The 24,663-nt window shown below is 39.0% G+C and overlaps 2 protein-coding genes across 2 annotated transcripts; one reads left to right on the top strand and one right to left on the bottom strand.

Moving 5' to 3' along the window:
• Window positions 1-20,059, bottom strand: bin2a (bridging integrator 2a). Its single transcript, XM_057858543.1, has 13 exons — window positions 19,930-20,059; window positions 12,353-12,443; window positions 12,197-12,277; window positions 12,065-12,119; window positions 11,889-11,983; window positions 11,722-11,817; window positions 11,113-11,220; window positions 10,958-11,043; window positions 10,803-10,878; window positions 6,558-6,640; window positions 5,858-6,425; window positions 637-696; window positions 1-545 (listed from the first exon to the last, which is right to left on the bottom strand). The coding sequence occupies exons 2-12, from the start codon at window positions 12,434-12,436 to the stop codon at window positions 661-663; spliced, it is 1,368 nt and encodes a 455-aa protein (XP_057714526.1). The 5' UTR covers window positions 12,437-12,443; window positions 19,930-20,059; the 3' UTR covers window positions 1-545; window positions 637-660.
• On the top strand, window positions 17,263-24,663 carry si:ch211-210c8.6 (uncharacterized). Its single transcript, XM_057858553.1, has 5 exons — window positions 17,263-17,491; window positions 20,129-20,234; window positions 20,513-20,619; window positions 23,636-23,808; window positions 23,880-24,663. Exons 1-5 carry the CDS (start codon window positions 17,335-17,337, stop codon window positions 24,156-24,158), a joined length of 822 nt encoding a protein of 273 aa, XP_057714536.1. The 5' UTR covers window positions 17,263-17,334; the 3' UTR covers window positions 24,159-24,663.

The following is a 24,663-nucleotide window of genomic DNA, read 5'->3' as shown; positions in this document are numbered from 1 at the left end:
TACACAGGATAATTATAACGTGGGTCAACATTCAATCAAATGAACATGACGATTAGTTAATAATCAACTGAATGTTGATTATCATAATATGGTTTCATTTATTTGAATATATCATTGGTTTTAAACATTTTTCCAAGTGGGGGTCTTTTAGGATGTTACAGAACTTTACAAAAATGACACCATGCTGCTCTAACAAGATGTATTTCATTTTGACTAAATTCCTGCTTCATTCTAATTTACACTGATAACTACACTCATTTGTAGATATGAATAGTGGCATATGTGAATTTCACAGGGATTCATTAATTAGCTACTTACATGCAGTTTTTGGTTCATACTTAAGAATTGAGGATTACCATTTCCATTCAAGAAATAAAAACAAGTCTTGTATTACTTAGATATTATATATCACGATTGCTTCTATGCTGTGTCTTCAAAGTGGGCATTTTAAAAAATAGATGCTAAGTATGTGGGAGGGTGTTCAAGAACAGATGCAGATTCCTCCTTCCGCAACAGCTGTTGGCTTCAGTCTTGTTACTGCTTAGCTGTTCACATTATCACACAACAAGACAAGAAAAGTCAAGCACAGACACAATTGGCAAAAACAAGTCTCACTGTTACATATGGTGCACAAACCTTGAGGCCAAGAGAGTGGACTTATTACACCTCTGTACTCTTCGAGTCTGCAGAAGCTGCCTAGAAGGAGAAACAAACCGCTTTTTTCTGAGAGGGAAACAAATACTGGATCTCAAACACTTAAATACACTTTTTTATCCTGTAGGAAGAAGCTAGAGTACCCGAGAAAAACAGAAAACATTTGAACTCCACACAGGAAGACCAGAGCCAAGATTTGAACCTGAACTTAAATTGTGAATTTAAACAATGAGCTCACTTCACATGCTATGCTAACATTCGCTAAGATTTTAAGGTGGCACCAGATTTGTCATATTAAATTTATGGAGCCCTTAAGGAAGGTAACATGGAAGAAGAAGAAAAAAAAAAAGGGGTGGGGGGGGGAGTTGACTTAAAAAAAAAAAAAAAAAAGTGCCCCTAAAGGGACACGGAAGATTTCTTTTTTTGTCAAAGCAAAAAAAAAAAATTAAAAAAAAATACAGGTCGAAGCAAAAACAAAAAACAAAAAAACAATGACATCGAAGCAAAAAAAAAAAATCACATTTAGCCTTTTTTTTTTTGTTACATTGAAGAAAAAAAAACGGGAAAAAAAGTTAACATCATAGCAAAAGCAAAAAATAATAATAAATAAAAATAAAATAATAAATTTGGGAAGATAATTGGAAGATAATAACAAGACAAACACCCTCTTTTCTTTCACAGAGTCCGTTTTCTCTGCATTTGCTGGGCATTCATTGGTAACCATGTAGTTGTCCGGAATATAGCAATTGGTTGCTAACTAAGTCAACAAGGACCGCCAAAGCACAGAAAGTTTTCTGACGAAAAAGTCTGGTTAAGTTTAAGACTCGCTTCAAATGTCTTCTGCTTATTTGGAAACAGTACTTAATATCAAGAATTAATCTTGTGTCATCATATTTTAGGCTTATTTCAAAGCAAAACTCAACTAACCTGCCCCACGGGTGAACACGCTCCATTGTTGCCATTGTTTACTTTGAAATTAAGCCGCACAACACACGTTCAAATAGCCAAATTATGTGTTTTTTAAAATTTTTTTTACCTCAACCTCAACTTTTTGTTTTTTGCTTGAAAGTAAAAAAAAACATTTTGCTTCAAAGTATAAAACTTTTGATTCGATGCAAAAAAAGATATTTTTTTTTGCTTCGATGGGAAAAAAAAAAATTATATATATTTTTTTCTTTTTAATTTCCGTGTCTTTTTTTTTTCCCTAGCTTTTTTTGTTGTTGCTTCAACAGAAAAAAAGTCTTCCGTGTCCTTTTTTATGTCAACTTTTTTATTTTCCTCGCTTTTTTTTTTTTCTACTTCCAAGTCCCCTTAGGAGCTCTGTAAAAATTGACTGCATAAGGCAAAGTTACCTTTGAGTAAATGAAAAAAAACATCACAGTATAATTAAGGAAAATGAGTATCGGAATAGTTAGTCATTATACAATGATAGAAATTTTGAAAAAGTGTTAAAAAGTCAGTGTACACTAAATTCTCTTTTTTTTAAATGCCCTCCTGTTCAAAATGTTTCTTCCCCCAGAAAATTGAGATTTTAAGCTTTCCAATGATATATCACACGTGCATATCGGACAATTTTGAAATTTGGCCAAATTTGGGGTGTCAGAACTTCAAGTCACCTGAGTGTTTTGCGCCACATACAGTATATGTACATATATGTATACTCAACTTTACCAAATGCAGTCCAGAGTACGCCACACAGGTTTGGTGCACAACTATTGCAATAATTTAACAAGTATTCTCAGTACTTTAAAGAGCTTTGAGCATCATTTAATTTGTGGAAAAGCGCGATACGGATATGCTATTTTGACAAGAATGTCATTATGACAGAGCACTGGATTCCTGCTGATACTGACAGGGTTTGTGAAGCTCACTTTGTTCATGATGAATTTTAAAGACTATTTATTTGTTGTTCATTATCTTCTGTACCGATAAACTCACAATCGTCACAGGGGTGCTGGAGCCTATCCCAGCTAACTATAAGTGGGAGGCGAGGAACACCCTGTTTACTGTTTACCCCCGTACGTATATGTTGTTTCGAGACGATTAGATAAATAAATAAACAAAATTTGCATAGTATATACCGGTATTCCACTTTCAGCACAAACAAGACGTTGAAAAAGAAGGAGAAATTGGCCCAACTTTCCTTTAAGTCAAAACTAAATAATCGTAGGCCTGCAGATTTTTGAAGGCTTTTAATTTTTCACGAGTGAAGGGTCCAAGGCTTTCTATTAAATAGGAATAAATGTATCCCCAGCAGACTTGTGGTCAGGACAGAGGTGAGTTGGACTACAATTTTTGCATCATCCCAGATCTCATACAGGCTTTGACCTACGTTGATTTTGTCACCGATACATATTTTAAGCTTCACTCTATTCCTTCTCTGGTCTTCAGACATTAAAGTGATTATTCAGTGGGCCAAATAAGTATTTAGTCAACCACCAATTGTGCAAGTTCTCCTACTTGAAAAGATTAGAGAGGCCTGTAATTGTCAACATGGGTAAACCTCAACCATGAAAGACAGAATGTGGGGAAAAAAAAACAGAAAATCACATTGTTTGATTTTTAAAGAATTTATTTCCTAATTAGAGTGGAAAATAAGTATTTGGTCACCTACAAACAAGCAAGATTTCTGTCTGTCAAAGAGGTCTAACTTCTTCTAACGGGGTCTAACAAGGCGTTACCTGTATTAATGGCACCTGTTTTAATTCATTATCGGTATAAAAGACACCTGTCCACAACTCACTCAGTCACACTCCAAACTCCACTATGGCCAAGACCAAAGAGCTGTCGAAGGACACCAGAGACAAAATTGTAGACCTGCACCAGGCTGGGAAGACTGAATCTGCAATAGGTAAAACGCTTGGTGTAAAGAAATCAACTGTGGGAGCAATCATTAGAAAATGGAAGATATACAAGACCACTGATAATCCCCCTCGATCTGGGGCTCCATGCAAGATCTCACCCCATGGCGTCAAAATTATAACAAGAACGGTGAGCAACAATCCCAGAACCACACGGGGGGACCTAGTGAATGACCTACAGAGAGCTGGGACCACGGTAACAAAGGCTACTATCAGTAACACAATGCGCCGCCAGGGACTCAAATCCTGCATTGTCAGACATGTCCCCCTGCTGAAGAAAGTACACGTCCAGGCCCGTCTGCAGTTCACTAAAGAGCATTTGGATGATCCAGAAGAGGACTGGGAGAATGTGTTATGGTCAGATTAAACCAAAATAGAACTTTTTGGTAGAAACACAGGTTCTCGTGTTTGGAGGAGAAAGAATACTGAATTGCATCCGAAGAACACCATACCCACTGTGACACATGGGGGTGGAAACATCATGCTTCGGGGCTGTTTTTCTGCAAAGGGACCAGGACGACTGATCTGTGTAAAGGAAAGAATGAATGGGGCCATGTATCTAGAGATTTTGAGTGAAAATCTCCTTCCATCAGCAAGGGTATTGAAGATGAGACATGGCTTGATCTTTCAGCATGACAATGATCCCAAACAGCCAGGGCAACAAAGGAGTGGCTTCGTAAGAAGCATTTCAAGGTCCTGGAGTGGCCTAGCCAGTCTCCAGATCTCAACCCCATAGAAAATCTGTGGAGGGAGTTGAAGGTCTGTGTTGCCCAACGACAGCCCCAAAACATCACTACTCTAGAGGAGATCTGAATGGAGGAATGGGCCAAAATACCAGCAACAGTATGTGAAAAGCTTGTGAAGAGTTACAGAAAACGTTTGGCCTCCGTTATTGCCAACAAAGGGTACATAACAAAGTATTGAGATGAACTTTTGGTATGGACCAAATACTTATTTTCCACCATGATTTGCAAATAAATTCTTTAAAAATCAAACAATGTGATTTTTGTGGGTTTTTTTCCACATTCTGTCTCTCATGGTTGAGGTTTACCCATTTTGACAATTACAGGCCTCTCTAATATTTTCAAGTGGGAGAACTTGCACAATTAGTGGTTGACTAAATACTTATTTGCCCCACTGTATATGTATATCGACGGGTCTTCACGGCCTGTTGTGTTTTTGCAACGCAACCAACTGCATATGCGCTGAAAATATGTCACAAAGATTCTCCTACGTGTCGTATAGAATGTGGCTCCTTTGAGCCAAACTACTGTAAAGACGCTGTGTGGTATAGTAAGGGAGTAGTTAGTCAGCTAAAACGTATTAGGTTAAACTACTAAGCAGTAGGGGTGTAAATCAACAATTTCATGACATTACAATACGGTATCGCTTCTTTTGAGAACTATCCAATATTTGCCAATATTATAGTCATGATAGTTGACGATTTGATTCAGTTCAAATATCGTATCGCTGTCCAAAGAATCGGATTTGTATCATATCGTCATGAAATGAGTTAGTGCTGAATTTGAGTTCAGATATCTTTAGTGATATATTCGTCAAATACACAACATTTAATTCTCTGTCTTTATTTCTTGTGAATTTAAACAAAGAGGTTGTGTTAAAGTCCACCAGCCATGGCTCGTATCTTGATTGTTTTGACACTTGTATGTAAAGGCACCACATTTGATGGAACTTGATATAGATTTTTAAAAGTGAAATGGATTTTTTTTCTTAAACGCAGCCCCGGGGATGGGCTCTTGACTTCGGACATGTCTTATATGGACTTAGGCCTGATTTATGCTTCTGCGTTGCATTGACGGCGGAGTGACGGCGTAGAACCTACATCGTCATTGAGCATTCGAAGTTCTGCGTCAAGGGAATTCGTTGCTCTGTAATTCACTACCAAGCCACTTGAGAGTTGTGGCTTTGTCTTTGTACGGTTTTGGGGGACTATTGCCTAATTCCTTTGTTATCCTCCGGTCATAGACTGCAATGGCAATGGAAATGGAACGCGTGTATTTGGAGCTGCAACTAATTAATATTGAACAATCAATGTTGTTAATCCAAATGTTGGAGTGTAGGCGACACAGAAGATGTTTGTGGAAGTGTTTGAATTTTTGAAAATCAGGAACCGAATACAACATTCTAAGTGGACCAATCACAGTCCTTTGACATTCACGTCACACGCATTGACGTTATGTGTAGTCAGAAATTTTTGGAGATGCACGTCAGGCGACAGCATAGGGTCATAAATCAGATCTGCGTTAGCGGTGTAGGTCTGATGTCACCGGAACACAGAAACATAAATCAGCCTTTAGAAGTGTGTAAAACATGAGTCAAACCTTGTCCAGTTCTTCAGATTTAAGCCCCGAAACGTCTCCGTTCTCTTGTCCTTTGGCCTTGAGAGAATCACAGCTGCGGCCCGAGTCGTCAACGTGCAGCAGATCGTCATCTCCTGTGGTCAGCTGCAGCTCCAAACTCTCAGAGTCACACGAGTTGTTCAGCTCACAGCTGCTCTCGCTGGGCGGAGAATCTTGTTTCTTCTCTTCTTGCTGTCCGGGGCTTTTTGCTTCAGACTCTTCTTCTACCTTCAAACAATCCTCTTCATGTTCCCGATTGGGATCTTCTTTTTCTGGCACTGGTTTGTTCTCCACTTCCACAGCATCCTCTTGCGCACATAGATCATGCATCTCAACACGGCTCGACTCAGTCGGGCTCTCAAGAGTTGGTGACAGTGGGGAGACTGCAATGGTGCTACTTTCTCTGGACAAAGTACTGTGACGAGGTTTTTCCGGGGACCTAAAACTGAATCTTGGACCACTTTTTGGATTGTAATTCCTGTGGAACTCTGAAAAGCTGGCTTTCCAAGCCCTAGGGGACATCAGAGTTCGTCTCCTCAGGGAGCCATACCTGGAGCAATGAACAAGATAGCGATGAAAATGCAGACAAGGAAGTTGGGCTAAAATTGAATGAAGGCTGGTTATTGTTGTCATTAGATGAGCATCTTCTAGCATATGGAACAGAAATCTGTAAAGCTCTGACCTTTGTATTCCATTGACAGCAAACACTTTGTCTGGATACTGTCCTTGAAGTTCCTTCACCACATTGTGAAGATCCATGTTGAGCTAGAAGAGACAAAGGATGGATTACAAAGATTTTTTTCCCCCCTTTTGTTTATCCGTTGTAATTGAAGAGAAACAAAGTTGAGGCAAAGATAGCCGGAGTCTTTTAATTTTTACAATTTTTAAAATTCTTTTTTTATCAGAGGTCTCCAATATAATATTCCATATAGGGCTGCAGTGGGTGCATTGTTTTGCTGACTATGACAATAAAATTCTATTCTTCTCTATTCTATTCTATTCTATTCTATTCTATTCTATTCTATTCTATTCTATTCTATTCTATTCTATTCTATTCTATTCCAAACAAACAAGACAACACCTTTTCACCAATCTGGTGTTTTACAAGTGTAATCAGTTTATTGCAGTCAGGTTCAGCTTGTTTTAGCAAAAATCTCAATGGTTCAGCTTTCCATACTGTATTGGTTAGACCAAAAAGCAGGACCCATAACGGCCCTTGAGGACCAGTTTTGAGTAGGCATGTGCCGGTATGAGATTCTGATGGTATGATAACCTTAGGAAAAGAAAAAAAAAATCACGGTTTCATGGTATCACGGAATTGCAATTACAGCTCTAAAATGTGTTATTTTGATATGTCTGGGTAAAAAAAAAAGTTTTTTTTCCATACAACAAGATTTGGATTTGGATTTGCAGATTGGAACATAAGTATAATGAAATATTCTACATAAAATTAAAAATAAATGCAGTCCTTCAGGTGAGCCTAAACCCTCAGCCACAGTTCATCATTATTATCATCAGAACAAAAATAATCGAATTATTGTCTAAGTTCCGTTTTTTGTTGTTTATGTTACCACCTCGACACACACTAAACACGCTGGAGTTAACTCACGTAGCGGGTGGGAAACGTTCATAACAGCATTTACTAGCCTTTAATTTTGTATAAAGCGACAGGTGGTCAGCTAAATGCAAAATCATATTGTAGGTGTTGCCCACTCCAGCAGCCACCCTCCGCAAACATGCTATACTTGTCGGTCGGCCCTCTTCCTCTCAGCCGCGGCCGTCTGTAACTTTTCTGTAGCCGAAGTATTCCCATACCAATGACTTCGATTTCTTCAATGGGGGAAAAGTTCAGGTGTTTGACCTACCGTAATTTCCCGAATATAACGCATACTTTTTTTCCCCCAAAATCAACTTGTAAAGTCATGGGTCTGCATTATACACGGGTAAAGGGATGGAGAAAGAAATATATATATATTTATATACAGTGCCTTGCAAAGGTAGTCGGCCCCCTTGAACCTTGAAACCTTTCGCCACATTTCAGGCTTCAAACATAAAGATATAAAATTTTAATTTTTTGTCAAGAATCAACAACAAGTGGGACACAATCGTGAAGTGGAACAAAATTTATTGGATGATTTAAAAATTTTTAACAAATAAAAAACTGAAAAGTGGGGCGTGCAATATTATTCGGCCCCCTTGCGTTAATACTTTGTAGCGCCACCTTTTGCTCCAATTACAGCTGCAAGTCGCTTGGGGTATGTTCCTATCAGTTTTGCACATCGAGAGACTGACATTCTTGCCCATTCTTCCTTGCAAAACAGCTCGAGCTCAGTGAGGTTGGATGGAGAGTGTTTGTGAACAGCAGTCTTCAGCTCTTTCCACAGATTCTCGATTGGATTCAGGTCTGGACTTTGACTTGGCCATTCTAACACCTGGATACGTTTATTTTTGAACCATTCCATTGTAGATTTGGCTTTATGTTTTGGATCATTGTCCTGTTGGAAGATAAATCTCCGTCCCAGTCTCAGGTCTTGTGCAGATACCAACAGGTTTTCTTCCAGAATGTTCCTGTATTTGGCTGCATCCATCTTCCCGTCAATTTTAACCATCTTCCCTGTCCCTGCTGAAGAAAAGCAGGCCCAAACCATGATGCTGCCACCACCATGTTTGACAGTGGGGATGGTGTGTTCAGGGTGATGAGCTGTGTTGCTTTTACGTCAAACATATCGTTTTGCATTGTGGCCAAAAAGTTCAATTTTGGTTTCATCTGACCAGAGCATCTTCTTCCACATGTTTGGTGTGTCTCCCAGGTGGCTTGTGGCAAACTTTAAACGAGACTTTTTATGGATATCTTTGAGAAATGGCTTTCTTCTTGCCACTCTTCCATAAAGGCCAGATTTGTGCAGTGTACGACTGATTGTTGTCCTATGGACAGACTCTCCCACCTCAGCTGTAGATCTCTGCAGTTCATCCAGAGTGATCATGGGCCTCTTGGCTGCATCTCTGATCAGTTTTCTCCTTGTTTGAGAAGAAAGTTTGGAAGGACGGCCGGGTCTTGGTAGATTTGCAGTGGTCTGATGCTCCTTCCATTTCAATATGATGGCTTGCACAGTGCTCCTTGAGATGTTTAAAGCTTGGGAAATCTTTTTGTATCCAAATCCGGCTTTAAACTTCTCCACAACAGTATCTCGGACCTGCCTGGTGTGTTCCTTGGTTTTCAAAATGCTCTCTGCACTTTAAACAGAACCCTGAGACTATCACAGAGCAGGTGCATTTATACGGAGACTTGATTACACACAGGTGGATTCTATTTAACATCATCGGTCATTTAGGACAACATTGGATCATTCAGAGATCCTCACTGAACTTCTGGAGTGAGTTTGCTGCACTGAAAGTAAAGGGGCCGAATAATATTGCACGCCCCACTTTTCAGTTTTTTATTTGTTAAAAAAGTTTAAATTATCCAATAAATGTTGTTCCACTTCACGATTGTGTCCCACTTGTTGTTGATTCTTGACAAAAAAATTAAATTTCATATCTTTATGTTTGAAGCCTGAAATGTGGCGAAAGGTTGCAAGATTCAAGGGGGCCGAATACTTTTGCAAGGCACTGTATATGTATATATATATATATATATATATATATATATATATATAAGACCGATTTTTTTTTTTTTTGACACGGCCATGTTGTGTTGAAGAAAACGTATGCGGCGATCCGTTGCCGAGCATTGTGGAAACATGACGTCACCATTTTGTTACGGTAATACTTCACTCTGATTGGTCGAATGATTTCGTCTGTGTTAAATTCTGCTTTTTTCACTCTTCATAACGCACAGAATTTAGTTTCTTGAACTCATTTGAGTCAACGTTTATTTCAACTCGGCAACCATAATGACCATAACAAACGTAACACAACATAGACTTCCTGTGTCCGTCAACTATATGTGTCCCTCGGGAAATTCAAACCCAAATAACAATAGTTCCTCTTGTTACAGTCTACAGGGGTGCCCAATCCCGGTCCTCGAGAGCCCCTATCCAGCTTGTTTTCCGTGTTACTCTCCTTTAACACACCTGAATCAAATGATCAGCTCATCAGCAAGCTCTGCAGCAGCCTGATAACGATCCTGATTAGTTTTCATACCACGTTATACCTTGAAACCGGTCTAGTTTTTGTGTAGTTTGGAGACCCCTGTCGTAATTAACAGAACATGAAAACACACAATTCAGGAGCCAAAAGCAAGAAATAATACAAATAATAAATTTTAAAAATGGTATAAAGCATCAAATTAACTTAGAACAAAAAGGCGGGAAAGAATCATTTAAGAAAGTCCAACTGTGAAACACCCTGGGCTTGCCCCCCGCAACCCTCCAACACCCACCCCTATCAGAGGTGGAATAAGAGAAAAAGGCTCCTTCTCAGAAGGACCGCCCGAAACGACAGTCCTATGCCAGGGAGCAAGTTTATCCCAGCCTCCAGGGCTGAACCATGGAATTGTAGATGGAGTTACACATGTATAGCACCTTTCCACCTTTAAGGCACTCAAAGCATTTTGATGCTATATCCTCATTCACCTACAGATGATGCAGCACCAGGAGCAATGTGGGGTTCAGTAGCTTGCTCAAGTATACCTAGACAAGGTCACCAAGGGGGAGAATCAAACCCACAACCTATGTGTTGAGATACGACTAGTCTACCACTGAGCCAAGCTGCCCCATGGACTCATACATGATGGAAAAATATAAAGTGTAAACAAAATAATCTCATGTGCCCTTATGAAATCTTTGAGGAGGAGAGTTCAAATGTTTACAGAAAGGAAAACAGGCACTTTGTGAACAAGCCTGAAAGTAACAGAACAGCAATGAATGAATAAGTATAATTATACATGATAATATCAACATATATTTCTCTTCATAATGCAGCATACCGTTCTCATTTCCTTGTAGAAAATGTCTCTTAAACTCGATATCGCAGAGAAAACGGTCACGTAGCATCCGATTCGACTGAAATATAGAAAGGTCCTTATAATGTTGTGCCAAGAAAGTCAGGAAATGGAAAATGTATATAAAAATAAAAATAGACCTGTCATGCAGCACAGGAAGCTCCTCTTTCAGCTCATTGTTGATTCGCTCATAAACACGTTTAGCATCATCCATCTCTTCTTCGGCCTGCAAGTGGGAAAAGGTTTTTTTTTAGAAAAAGTTTGGGCAATATAAATGTCGAGTAATTATGAGTACTTTGAGGATCTTGATGTCATCTCGCTTTTTGGCCATCTGCAAGGATTCCAGATGGTGACGGGTTGAGTCGTAGTCCACCAGTTTCCTACCCCTCTTGGCCACTTTCTCCTGAAAAGACACATGGAAAAAATCTGCTCAGCATCCACACCATTAGGTAGTAGGTGCACATACACAATCCAAGTTGCCCCCAAATTTGTCTTTACGGACATAATCATTTTCGGTTGGGAGGGGGAGGTTCTTTGATTAAATATTTGAACTAAAACGATATTAAACTAAAACATGAGGAAAAAAGATTTAGTTACAGGAATATAGTTTCTAATAATAAGAGAATAAAATTGGAATATTATGGGTATTGTGTATTAATGGTGGAATGTTAAGAAAACGGGGAGGATAATTTTATGAAGAAAAAATGTAATTTTATTAGAATTAATAGTCATAAAATGAGTGATCATACAAGAACATTTTTATCTATACTGCAGTCATTTTCTGTCCTTCGTGGTATATGCAGCGAAAGAATGACTGAATCAACTTTTTTCAAGTTAAAATTCTTTGAATTCTTTATCCATATTGTGCAAGTACTGTGTGATCTTACGTGTTGAATCGACCTACCCGGACATCTGGGAATTGGCCTGCATAGGACTCCATAGTGCGAACGGCTTGGTCCAATAACTTCACCTCGTGGTCATTCCAGAGAAGATCCTCCCCCTGAAAGAGACATATAATATATGAGATGAAGTATTCATTTTAGTATAAGTAAGGTTAGTTTCAGGCCTGACCTCCACTATGGCTCCTATGTCTTCTTGTCCCACCCAGTCACTTTCATAAACATCAAACAGGGACTGTGAAAGACGTCTCGAGGCCTCTCGCATGTCTGGAAGAAGCAAAAGTGACAATGTGAGGAAAAACGCACACACAAATGCAGCTTTACCACTTCAATAACACACAGTGTCACCTCTGACGGCTTCGATGTAGTTCCTCAGGTCTTTGTAAATTCTATTGCCATCAATCTGCCAACAGGCAAGAAGCGAGAATAAATGAAGGGCTTTCATTGTTTTGCATCCAAAAAGAATCCACCAATCATTACCTGTTGGTCATTGAATTGTTGGGCAAAAAGTTCAAATTGATCATCCCGGGTCTCTTCAGACTTTCCAAGCTTCTGTAGCACCTGCAAGTAAAAGAAGTAAGAATAATTAGCAGTCAAAATTTCTCATGTTTTAATGTCGCAGATCGAAAGGCTTGCCTTTTCTTTGCCTCTGCTCAGCCGTCTTTGGACTTTTTTGGCAAAATCTCCGGTGCTGCCTTTAGGACTTGTACGATCTGCCATTTTTAGTCTTGTCAGAGTATGACACAAAATAATTAGTGATTATTCATTTTACTTTCATATCCCGCTGATTAGCAGTCATTCAAATCTAGAAAGGTTATTAACTCATTAGCTGTCAATGACACCGATAGACGTCCAATCCATTTCAATTGGGTCGGCTGGCAGTAAAATGATCATGTTTCACTGCCACTGATGGCGATGGACCTACAATCGATATGAACTCAGAAGACTGACAGCGAAGCGAATGATTGAATTATGAATTAATGTTAGAATTACTTAATAATGAGATCAGGCATGACAATTAACTAACACGTGTGACTGTCTTGTATACAAAACTTAGTTGAACAGCTCATACAACAGAATCCCCAAAGCCTTTCTTGCCAGCCATGTGCAGTGATTCCTTTCTACTTCACACTTCAAGCTTCGTGCCCTCAGTCCATCGCAGATTTTTTTCAATTAAAAAAAAAAACAAAACAAGACAGTATTTAATTTAAAATTGTTAAGATCTATGCACGTACACATGTACAAATCATTGTTTTCTTTTATATACAGTACATGTCAAAAGTTTGGACACACCTTCTCATTCGTGCGTTTTCTTTATTTTCGTGACTTTTTACATTGTAAATTCACACTGAAGGTGATAAAACTATGAATGAACATGTGTGGAATTATGCACATAGCAAAAAAGGTAAAATAACAAAAATAATCTATAATATTCCAATATCTTCAAAGTAGCCACCCTTTGCTGTGATACTTTTTGGCACACGCTTGCCATTCTCTTGATGAGTTTCAAGAGGGAGTCACCTAAAATGGTTTTTGACTTCACAGGTATGACTTTTCAGGGTTAATTACTGGAATTTATTGCTTTCCCCATGGGGTTGGGACCTTTATTTGTGTTGCATTGAATGAAGTGTGTCCAAACCTTTGGTCTGTACAGTATATCTCATTTATATCATTATCGTTACATTTGTGGTACGTAAAAACTATTTCTAAAAATTATACGTAAACCTATAAGTTTTTTTTAGTTAAACTTTGAGGGAAAGAATCTCTTATACTGTATGTTTTTCATTCCAATGCTATTAAATCTTAATAAATAGATTGCACCCCCCCCCCCCCCCCCCCAAATACACTATTTTATTTGAAATTGCTAAGATACACTGCTGGCCAAAAGTATTGGCACCCCTGCAATTCTGTCAGATTAATTAACTTAATTTCTCCCAGAAAATGATTGCAATTACTAATATTTTGGTAGTAATATCTTTATTTATTTGGCTTGCAATGAAAAAACACAAAAGAGAATGGAAACAAAAATAAAATCATTATCATTTTACACAAAACTCCAAAAATGGGCCGGACAAAAGTATTTGCACCCTTTGAAAAAAAAATCGTGATGCGTCTGTAATTTGTGTAATTAACAGCACCTTTTACTTACCTGTGGCACATAACAGGTGGTGGCAATAACTAAATCACACTTGCAGCCAGTTAAAATGCATTAAAGTTGACTCAACCTCTGTCCTGTGTTCTTGAGTGTACCACATTGAGCATGGAGAAAAGAAAGAGGACCAAAGAACTGTCCGAGGACTTGAGAAGCAAAATTGTGTGGAAGCATGGGCAATCTCAAGGCTACAAGGCCATCTCCAAAGACCTGAATGTTCCTGTGTCTACCGTGCGCAGTGTCATCAATAACTGTAAAGCCCATGGCACTGTGGCTAACCTCCCTAGATGTGGACGGGAAAAAAAAATTGACGAGAGATTTCAACGAAAGATTGTGCGGATGATGTAAAAAAAAAAAAAAACCTCGTCTAACATCCACAAGTTCAAACTGTCCTGCAGTCCAAGGGTACATTAGTGTCAGCCCGTACTATCCGTCAGCGTCTGAATGAAAAGGGACTCTATGGTAGGATACCCAGGAAGACCCAGAGACCTAAAAAAGCTAAGCTGGAGTTTGCCAAAACTTACCTGAGAAAGCCCAAAGCGTTTTGGAAGAATGTTCTCTGGTCAGATGAGACTAAAGTAGAGCTTTTTGGGAAAAGACATAGAGTCAACTCAACATAGAGTTTACAGGCCTTCAAAGAAAAAAACATGGTCCCCACAGTTAACATGGTGGAGGTTCCCTGATGTTTTGGGGTTGCTTTACTGCCTCTGGCACTGGACTGCTTGAACGTGTGCATGGCATTATGAAGTCTGAAGACTACCAACAAATTTTACAGCATAATGTTGGGCCCAGTATGAGAAAGCTGGGTCTACCTCAGAGGTCATGGGTCTTCCAGCAGGACAATGACCCAAAACACACTTCCAAAACCAATAGAAAATTGTTTGAGAGAAAGCACTGGAGACTATATTATAAAGTGGCCAGCAATGAGTCCAGACCTGAATCCCATAGAACACCCGTGGAGAGATCTGAAAATGGCAGTTTGGAGAAGGCATCCTTCAAATCTCGGAGACCTGGAGCAGTTGGCTAAAGAAGAATGGTCTAAAATTCCAGCAGAGCCTTGTAAGGAACTCATTGATGGATAACGGAAGCGGTTGTTCGCTATCATTTTGTCTAAAGATTGTCCTACTAAGTATTAGGCTGAGGGTGCCAATACTTTTGTCCGGCCCATTTTTGGAGTTTTGTTTAAAATGATAATGATTTTTTCCCCCCATTCTTTTGTGTTTTTTCATTGCAAGCAAAATAAATGAAAATTTTACTACCAAAGCATTTGTAATTAAAATCATTTTTGGGGAGAAATTGAGCATTATCTGACAGAATTGCAGGGGTGCCAACACTTTTGGCCAGCAGTGTATTGGTATATGGCGGAAAACACTCAGGAGACTTGAAGTTCCGCTCTGAGACCCCCAATTTGGCCAACTTTCAAAATTGTCCGATATACATGTGTGATGCATCATTGGAAAGCTTAGAATCTCAATTTTCTGGGGGAAGAAAAATTTTGAACAGGAGGACTTTTTTTTAAATGTTTTTTTTTCAGCAAAATCCTATCTGGAGGTGAGAGCAAGCAAGAGCAGAATTACAGACGCCATGACTTTAACGAGATATTATCGCGTACATACCTTGTTTCGATCCAAAAACTCAATGTAGCATGTATCACTGAGTGTCAAGACACATGCGTGAATGGCCACAGCTGGATTTTGGGGGGATTTTATGGGTTAAACATGATAATATAACAAGGGTTGTGATGCAGAAATCGCAGACATCAAGGAGTGGTCAATATGTTCTTTTTCATATATTTACTAGGGCTGTCAAACGATTAAAATTTTTAATCGAGTTGATTACAGCTTAAAAATTAAATAAACGTAATTAATCACAATTCAAACCATCTATAAAATATGCCATATTTTTCTGTAAATTATTGTTGGAATGGAAAGATGAGACACAAGACGGATATATACATTCAACATACGGTACATAAGTACTGTATTTGTTTATTATAACAATAAATCAACAAGATGGCATTAACATTATTAAAATGCTCTTAAAGCGATCCATAGATAGAAAGACTTGTAGTTCTTAAAAGATAAATGTTAGTACAAGTTATAGAAATTTTATATTAAAACCCCTCTTAATGTTTTCGTTTTATTAAAATTTGTAAAATTTTCAATCAAAAATTAACTAGTAGCTCGCCATTGTTGATGTCAATAATTACACCATGCTCACTCACTGTGCTGAAGCCCATAAAATCATTTGGGCCCAAGCGCCAGCAGAGGGCGCCAAACACCAAAAAACATGTAACAAGCGGACATTACACTGCTGTCATTTTAATCTGAGGGGGCATGTGTGTTAATTGCGTCAAATATTTTAACGTGATTAATTTAAAAAAATAATTACCGCACGTTAACACGATAATTTTGACAGCCCTAATATTTACCTTTTTTAAACTTTTTTTTTTCCCAATTTTTCTTTGTTTGGATCGATTATTTATCATCTAACATATCGGAGAAAATGCGAATGAAACAAAAAAAAAAAAAAAAATACAACTAAGCGATAGTTATGAGGTAGATATCCGTGACTTTTTTACAGACGCCATTTTTTTCATTGAGACATAATTTGTTTAAAAGTTTAAAATATGTGAGTGAATAATTTTTTAAAGTCGTTTTTTTTTTTAAAAACGAAATATGAGACATCTATTAATGATTCTAAGCTAAAACCGACAGACATTTTGCGTGATAAATATAATTATTTACCTTCGTTTCATGGCTGGGTTGAAACAAAAGCGGTTGTGCGACGTCTGTAAACGGGGGTTTTCGGGGTAAAATGGACAAAATAAAACTATTTTGGGGGCTTCATGCGCCATGAATCTGCTATGGTAGCATCTAGACATATTTTTCTATCAAACACAACAATTGTTTTGGTTTAAAATACAGCAGTTTCTTTTAAAGAGGAGTGCAAGAGCAGAAACTGTTTTTTCAGTCTTTTCTGTGTTTTCCGCCGTATGCATGTATACATGTAAAAATCGTCGTTTTCTTTTGTATTTATCTAATTTATTTCATATTTATTACAATTGCAGTGCTTAAAAACCATTTAGAAAAATATACATAAACGTGTAAGGTGTTTTTTTTATTATACTTTGAGGAAAAAAGGGAAAAAAACATGTCTTATATGTATCTCTTTCCAGTGTTGTTAAATCTGAACAAATACATTGAACACACCCTAGACAAAATAAAACTAAAAAAATGTTTTATTTTCATGTAAATAAGCTCCGCCTCTACTTTGCGGATTTTCGATTTTCGTGGGGGAGGGCGGTTCCCTTTAAACGTGAAAAACGAGGGATCACATTAATGACTACGTTACCCACAAGTCATTGTCCCCAAACCACGCCCCATAAAAAAAAAAAAACATGGTGGCAGCCTACTCCGAACTATGACCTGTAATTTATAGCCAACTTCAGAGGAGGAGTGGCCCCATGACAAATACTCTTGCGCCGCAGTTGCTGGTCGACCTAAGTGACTTCATCATGGGGAGCACGGTAGCTAAATGTGCTGTCACCGACCTCGGCATCCAATGGGCCGGCTGGGCGCTGGCGGCGGCGTTCAAAACCGAGAAGTTCTACGACTTGGCAGGTAAAAACATTTTTTATTTGTAAAATTTGTTCAATTTTAGTACTCGTGCAAACTGACTTTTGAGCTTTTCAGGGGAACTTTTTAGCTGAACTGGATTCCTCAACCAATCATTTTTGGGATGCATTCCATAACAATGCTAAAAGAGTCGTATTAATAGTATTACAAAAGCGCTTATGAAACAACACGCCCATTGGTTTGCATTGATGACGTACAGTGGATGGACGAGAATCACATGAATCAAGATTAATAACAGTAATGATAACTACATTATTAAAGTGAGCAGGTATATTTTAGAAACTCGAAAAATAAATCTTGTTTTGTTTGTTTGCTTGTTTGTCTATACATGCCTACCTAGTTAACTGTCTGCCTGCATACTAGGAGTGGGAACCTCTTGGTACCTCACGATACGATACGATTTGCGATACAAAGCTCACGACAATGATGATCTGACGATGTGGCAATACAACGATTAGCGATAAATGGGTCAGGAAATCATTCTAGGATATTGTACAAACAACTAATAAACAGAAAGTAGACGTCTAATCCGTTTGAAGTGGGAGGGATGGCAGCGAATGAACGAATGTTCTGAATTGAACGTCTATGGCTGTCATTGGCAGTCAATGCCAGGCAATGAGGGAATTTTGGGCCATTTAAGGTCATTTACCTGTTGATTTTCAATTACTTCCTGTTGATTTGGGGGTATTTTATGGGTCACTTCCTGTTTATTTTGAGTTGCAGAACAGGAAGTGACCTGGGAATCACCAAAATGGATAGGCAGTGACTCAAACTCAACAGGAAATGGCCTGTAAATGAACAGCAACTGACCTGTAAATGCCCCGAAAATCAGACAGAATGACTGCGAATGCTCTTGTTTCGGATGAACGAACGTTCCCAGTCTAAATGGATTGGGCGTCGAGCACCGTCAATGGCAGCCTTAGAGTTAACTGAGACACTATTGTGGAAGAATTTGGTAGCAACTTGTTGGTTCCTTTTTTTTTTTTTCTTAAACATTGACACCTTTTTAAAATGATATCTCGATTCTTGGCAGGAGCATATCGATAACCTTTTGGGATACCAAGTATCAAGATATATCAACTAGTGCTACAACGATTAATCGATTAACTCGAGTATTCGATTAGAAAAAAATATTTTTAATTAATTAATTAAATTTTGTTGCTTCGAGTATTCATTTAAAGTGGCATTTTAATGATTTATTTTGAAACTGTTTGCATTTTGTTTTATTGATTAGGGTGGATACACTGCCCAAAGGTCTGCCTCATTTCACATAGCTGAATCCAGCTGCGCCCTGTTAAGACCAACGTAAGCTAAGTTTTTGTATGAGCGATTGTTTTTTAATGCATTCGTAATTTAGTTTATATGTATTTTGCCTGAACCATTTGTTAAGAGCATTGTAATAAAAAAAACCTTTTTAAAAAAAAAAAAAAAAAACAGTTAGCATTTTATAGCATTTAAGCTAGCGGACTTGTGTTATGCAAGATAGCCAATTGTTCTTTTATTGTACTTAGATCCTTATTTATTATTTTTTTATACCGTTTGAGGCTCAGCTCAGGTATTTAAATTTTTTATGTTACTTATCCGATTACTCGATTATTCAAACTAACTAGCTGATCGATTAATCGACTACTAAAATAATCGATAGCTGCAGCTCTAATATCAACATTTCGATATTTTGTCACACCCCTACTGCATACCTACTGTATCTACCCACCTACCTCATTTAATCTCTTCATAATACTTTGCTTTCAAATAACAAGAAGACACCGTTGAAATTACTATAAATATGTCAGTACGGAATTTACAAATGCAATTATGTAACATGTCTTAAGTGCAGCAATACTCACCTGGTGGCACAAAAATTCAGTCCCAGACAGGTAACGTTTTTTTAGATAAAAATGACAGATGGGCTGCAGTTTACGACAGTTTGAAAGATGTTCATGTTTCAATACATGGTTTTGCGGCACAAGAAGGCATGCTCAGTTTGTGCTCTACTCACTGTTGTTAATACAAATATTTACTGTGATCATGACCTTACTCGTGATTAGTTTAAATTAGCGTTCGACGACAGCATTCTCCTACTTGTGCGTCGTAAAGCTCAGAGCAGGTTTTACATCAATTTGGAGAAAAACATTTGACATGTCTGAAACGTTATTATTTGTGGTGTACCATTCCCAATCAAAACATAATGAGGTATGGGAGTTTACACACACACAAAAAGAGATTGACGCCAGGATCAGGTTAGGTATTGTGGTAGCGAATTTAAATATTTAATTTTACATCATCCTGACACCTTGGGCATGTCCACTTACGGTAGTATATGTTGTTATGTTTATAAATATGATTAATATAATACAATGGCCCCAGGATTAAGAAGCACAGATTTAGTCCATTCTTGCTGTACAAGTAATGACTTAACTTACCTTTCAATGTGGTCGTCCGATTTCACCTTGACACTTTCGTGCCGCCCGCTCCTGTCCCTTGCCGCTTCTCCACTGCACTTCTGGGCTGTATCACCATTGAACCTTGGAACCAATTACCCACTCTTTCCTGGGTAAAAGATTTATGAAAACACGCCTTACTTGGCGAGCAGCCATCCACTTCTTGCTTTGTCTTTTGCAGGATCTGGCACGTTTATACTGCTTGCCCACCTGAGCCGTCTATGGGGAAGGGCAGGCCACTTTCGTCAGAATGTCCAGACAGGGCTGGTTACAGCGTGGGGGCTCAGGTATGCTCCCTCATTATGGCTGCTTTTCTTACTTGGAGGTCAATGATAAATATTATTTTTAATCCGTGACATTGCAACAACCGTCCAATCATTTACATTCTCATCGGGGTGGGGGACAGTTCAATGGTTTTAATCAGCAATATCTCACTATTACGCCCAACACAAGGAGAGTGAAGTTTCATCTGGGCCGCTGAGGTCAGCGGAGAAATCCTAAAGTCGGGTTAATGAATAATGCCTGGGTTAATGCGACTGGTGGTTAACAAGTATTTTTCCTGCAGGCTGGGTACATTCCTCTTCATGCGGATCTTGAAGGACGGCCAAGATCGAAGGTTTGACCATGTCCGAGGGAGCCCAGGCACTTTCTTTGTGTACTGGACTATTCAAGGTACTTAATGCTGGATGCATTGTCAACTCATTCGAGGTTTGACATTCAAAAACACAGGAATAGCAGCTACGCTCTTCGAGACAATGCTCAAACGGCAAATAGGTCTCGCAACCTGCGGCTCCAGAGCCGCATGTGGCTCGTTGTAACTTAGCTCAGTTTAGTATGTTGGATGCCCAATCATCCTTTTCTATCACTAGTAGACGCCCATTCCGTTTGAAGTGGGAGGGTGGCAGCGAATTCGTTCATTCACTGCCACCCTCCCACTTCAAATGGATTGGACGTCTATGGCCGTTAATGGCAGCCAATGAGTAAATTTTGAGGGCTTTCACGCCATTTCATGTTGATTTTCGGTCATTTCCTTTTCCTTTTTTGGCATTTGTAGGGTCAATTCTTTTTGCTTTTGGGGCATTTACAGCCAGTTGATTTTGGCCTACTGAAAAGGCAGTGACCCAAAATCAACGTCAGTGGTAATCAATGGGTTAACGAATATTTGATTTGAATTAGAATATCAGTTTTTCAAGCGTAACTCTAAATTTGAAAATGATGGTGCCATTCTAATATAAAAATAAATAAATAAACTATTCAACCCCCTGTAGGCAAACGATAGATTAACTGGTGTTTTCTGTCACAGTTTATTGAATCTTAGATGTCAACGGGCTTTTGTGGCTCCTGGTATTATCTTTTTGGGAGGGGAAACTGTCAAAAGAAAATGTCTCTTTGTGTATCAAAGATTGATGACCCTTGACCTAGAACCATTGTTGTTGTTTTGGGGGGGGGGGGCAAAGCCACTGAGGTTGAAGAATAGCCTACCGCACGTAACACGTCACCTTTGCATATTAATATTCATGATGTTAGCAACTGTTGCTAGGGGGTCAAACTTGTGTTTGCCCCTCATGATAGATGCATGTAAATAGTGTACGAATGAGATGTTTACTGAGCTAAACCTACCAATAGCGTACCGCTCTTATACTATTTTTAGACCACAAGGCTGCGTGACGTCACCATTGTAAAATGGAAGGGGTCATCATATAAGCGCGCTCGCAGAAAACCAATGCTTTTACTACTTGTTTTCTGCCGGTAATCTTTCAAAAAAGAACATGCCGATTAAAGACTGCTGCTATGGAACTTGTAGAAACAACTCTAGACATTACAACCGTCCACTTATGAAGGATGTTTTGTTGATACGTTTCCCGAAGCCAAAAACTTGGAGGGAAAAAATGTAAACAATGGTCTGTCTAACTTGTGCGGACGTCCAAAAGACCAGTTTAACGCCAGCAAGGTGAAGCCATTCACTTTCATATGCAGTAGCATTTTGTTGGGGGCCATGGTTCTACAGATCGACATCCTTTTCGGACAGAATTGTTAGGTTTGGCTCAGTAAACATCTCGTTTGTACACTATTTACATGCATCTAGCCTGAGGGACAAATACGAGCTGCCCCCCCCCAGCAACAGTTGCTAACGTCATGAATATTAATGAGCAAAAGTGACATGTTGCGTGCGGTACACTATTCTGTCCGAAAATGATGTCCCTGGTGCCAAATTCACTGGTAAAGATGCGGAAGAGCATAAAAATGCTCAGTTAAAGAGATAGCTTGAGTGCAGAGAGCTGAAAAAGACTGGGAAAAGAGCCGACCTGATCCAGAGGTAGTTTTTTATCGACGCCTTTTTCTTGTGTGCATTGCCTTACGCCACTGACAATGACATTCTCCTTTTTCAACAAGCTATCCTTTACCACCATATGCCGTCTTTCTTACTGTATATATTATATCCTCCGGTTCTCTTAAGTCTCTGGCCATTCTTGGGGTTAATTTATATTGCTATTTTTGTGTAGCGATCGCAAATGCTACTCGGTGACAGCCAACGAACTTTTAATTTTTTTCATTAATAACAAATCTTAATTCTATTACTATATTTACTCTTTCCCCTTACTAAGGTTGTTTCTTTACAACAGAAAAGGTAAAGCTGTTAAATCTAGAGCCTACCTGTAGGCATGAGCAGGCTTACTAACAAAAAGACCGAGGCCAAATATGGCTAATTGATTTAAATATCCGTATTTTAGAAATATGGGCCGACATGACTGTTGTGATATATGAATAAAATTAAAAACATTTTCAGGTCATTCATTGTCAGACAGACGCAGCACGGCAAAACGCCACGCTAAAAAATCAGTAAAAATATCAAAATGGCTTACCTCTTCGGGGCAGGGTGTGACAGGCAATGATCAGCCCCAACAAAATGTTTACTGCATATGAAGGTGAATGGCTTCACCTTGCTAGCGTTAAACTAGTCTTTTGCACGTCCGCGCAAGTTAAACCATTGTAATGATATTTTTCCGAGTTTTTGGCTTCGGGAAACGTATGGAGAAAACATCCTTCATATGTGGACGGTTGTAATGTCTGGAGTCGTTTCTACAAGTACCATAGCAGCAGTGTTTACTCGGCATGTTCTTTTTTGAAAGATTACTGGCAGAAAACAAGCAGTACTAGCATGGGTTGTATGCGAGCGCGCTTCTATGTTGACCCCCTTCCGATTTATGATGGTGACGTCAAGCAGCCATGGGGTCTAAAAATAGCATTCGTGCGGTATGCTATTCTGAGTGGCTGTCTTTCTTTGACTGTTAAGATTATAATTTAAAGTAGCAATGTGACAAACTCTCCCCAAAAATGACATTGTCAAAAGGCTTTGTCTGTATAAAATGGCTACTTATACTCGAATAAAACAAACCAGGAGAAATTGAGATATTAGTGTAAAAAACATACGCCTTCTAGAGTTAGGGTATTGTGTGATATCAATCACCCATTGTAAATCTGGTCACTAAACACCATTTTAAGTATGACTAACTATGCTAAATCACATATTGCTTGACAATACAAAAAAAAAAAAAAATACTCTCAAATTCACTTTATTGTTTACACAAGACACTAGTCTTACCAGTTCAGCCAACTTCTATCATTGCAGATTGTTTTTTCTGTTCAAAACGATGTGTAACAAATGTTTCCCTTTCCTTTTTGCCAGCTGTGTGGGTGTTTGTGACTCTGCTGCCCACCCTTATGCTCAACAGCGAAACGCGGGACACACCTCTGGGAACGAGGGACTATCTCGGTTGGACCCTCTGGGGCATCGGCTTTGCCACCGAAGCTATCGCTGATCAGCAGAAATTAATTTTCAAACGGGACCCAGATAATATCGTAAGTAACCCACTCAAACGCAGCTAAGAACTAGCATCAATCTAATCCAATTTCATGATCCGTGCCTTTAGGGTAAGTTCATCCAGAGCGGACTGTGGGCCTACAGCAGACACCCCAATTATTTTGGAGAGATACTGCAGTGGTCAGGTCTGTGGCTCTCAGCCTCGTCAGTGATGCAAGGTCCTCAGTACCTGAGTGTCGCGTCACCGCTATTTGTCTGGTTCCTGCTGCGCCATGTCAGTGGCATTCCCATCCTCGAAAGGCAGGCCATGAAGAAGTGGGGGTCAGACCCAGGATACCTGGACTACCTCAAGAACACTCCAATTCTGTGGCCATGGCCAAAGTTTTGAATTTTATACAGTATGTATTGTTTGTAATGCACTAAAAATAAAATCACATTCTTCCTTTGCCACTTAAAAACAGCCTCGATGTTATATTCTAACAACATATTTATCACTACTTAGTGATCATGCGTCTTAAAAAAAATCTTCATAAAGTAACATACAGTGTATCACTAAAGTGACACCCCTCGCATTTCTGCAGATATTTGAGTACGTATATCTTTTCATGGAACAGCACTGACATGGCTGTCACCCAAGGAGGAAGACTTTTCTGAAGACGGTACACAAGAAAGCCCGCAAACAGTTTGCTGAAGACATGTCAACCAAGCACATGGATTACTGGAACAATGTCCTTCCTCCCGGGGTGACAGCCATGCACACCAATTTGATTTAGAGTGCGGCGTCTGGTCTGAGCACTAACAGGCTGACCCCCCACCTCTTCAATCTCTGCAGCAATGCTGACAGCACTCCTGTAATGAGTCACATGACATTTTGGAGGGGAAATGACAAGCAG

This window comes from Corythoichthys intestinalis, chromosome 2, assembly GCF_030265065.1.
Source record: "Corythoichthys intestinalis isolate RoL2023-P3 chromosome 2, ASM3026506v1, whole genome shotgun sequence".
Lineage (NCBI taxonomy): Eukaryota > Metazoa > Chordata > Actinopteri > Syngnathiformes > Syngnathidae > Corythoichthys > Corythoichthys intestinalis.
The sequence above is the reverse complement of the archived record's forward strand: the minus strand, read 5'-3'. Positions and strand labels throughout refer to the sequence as shown.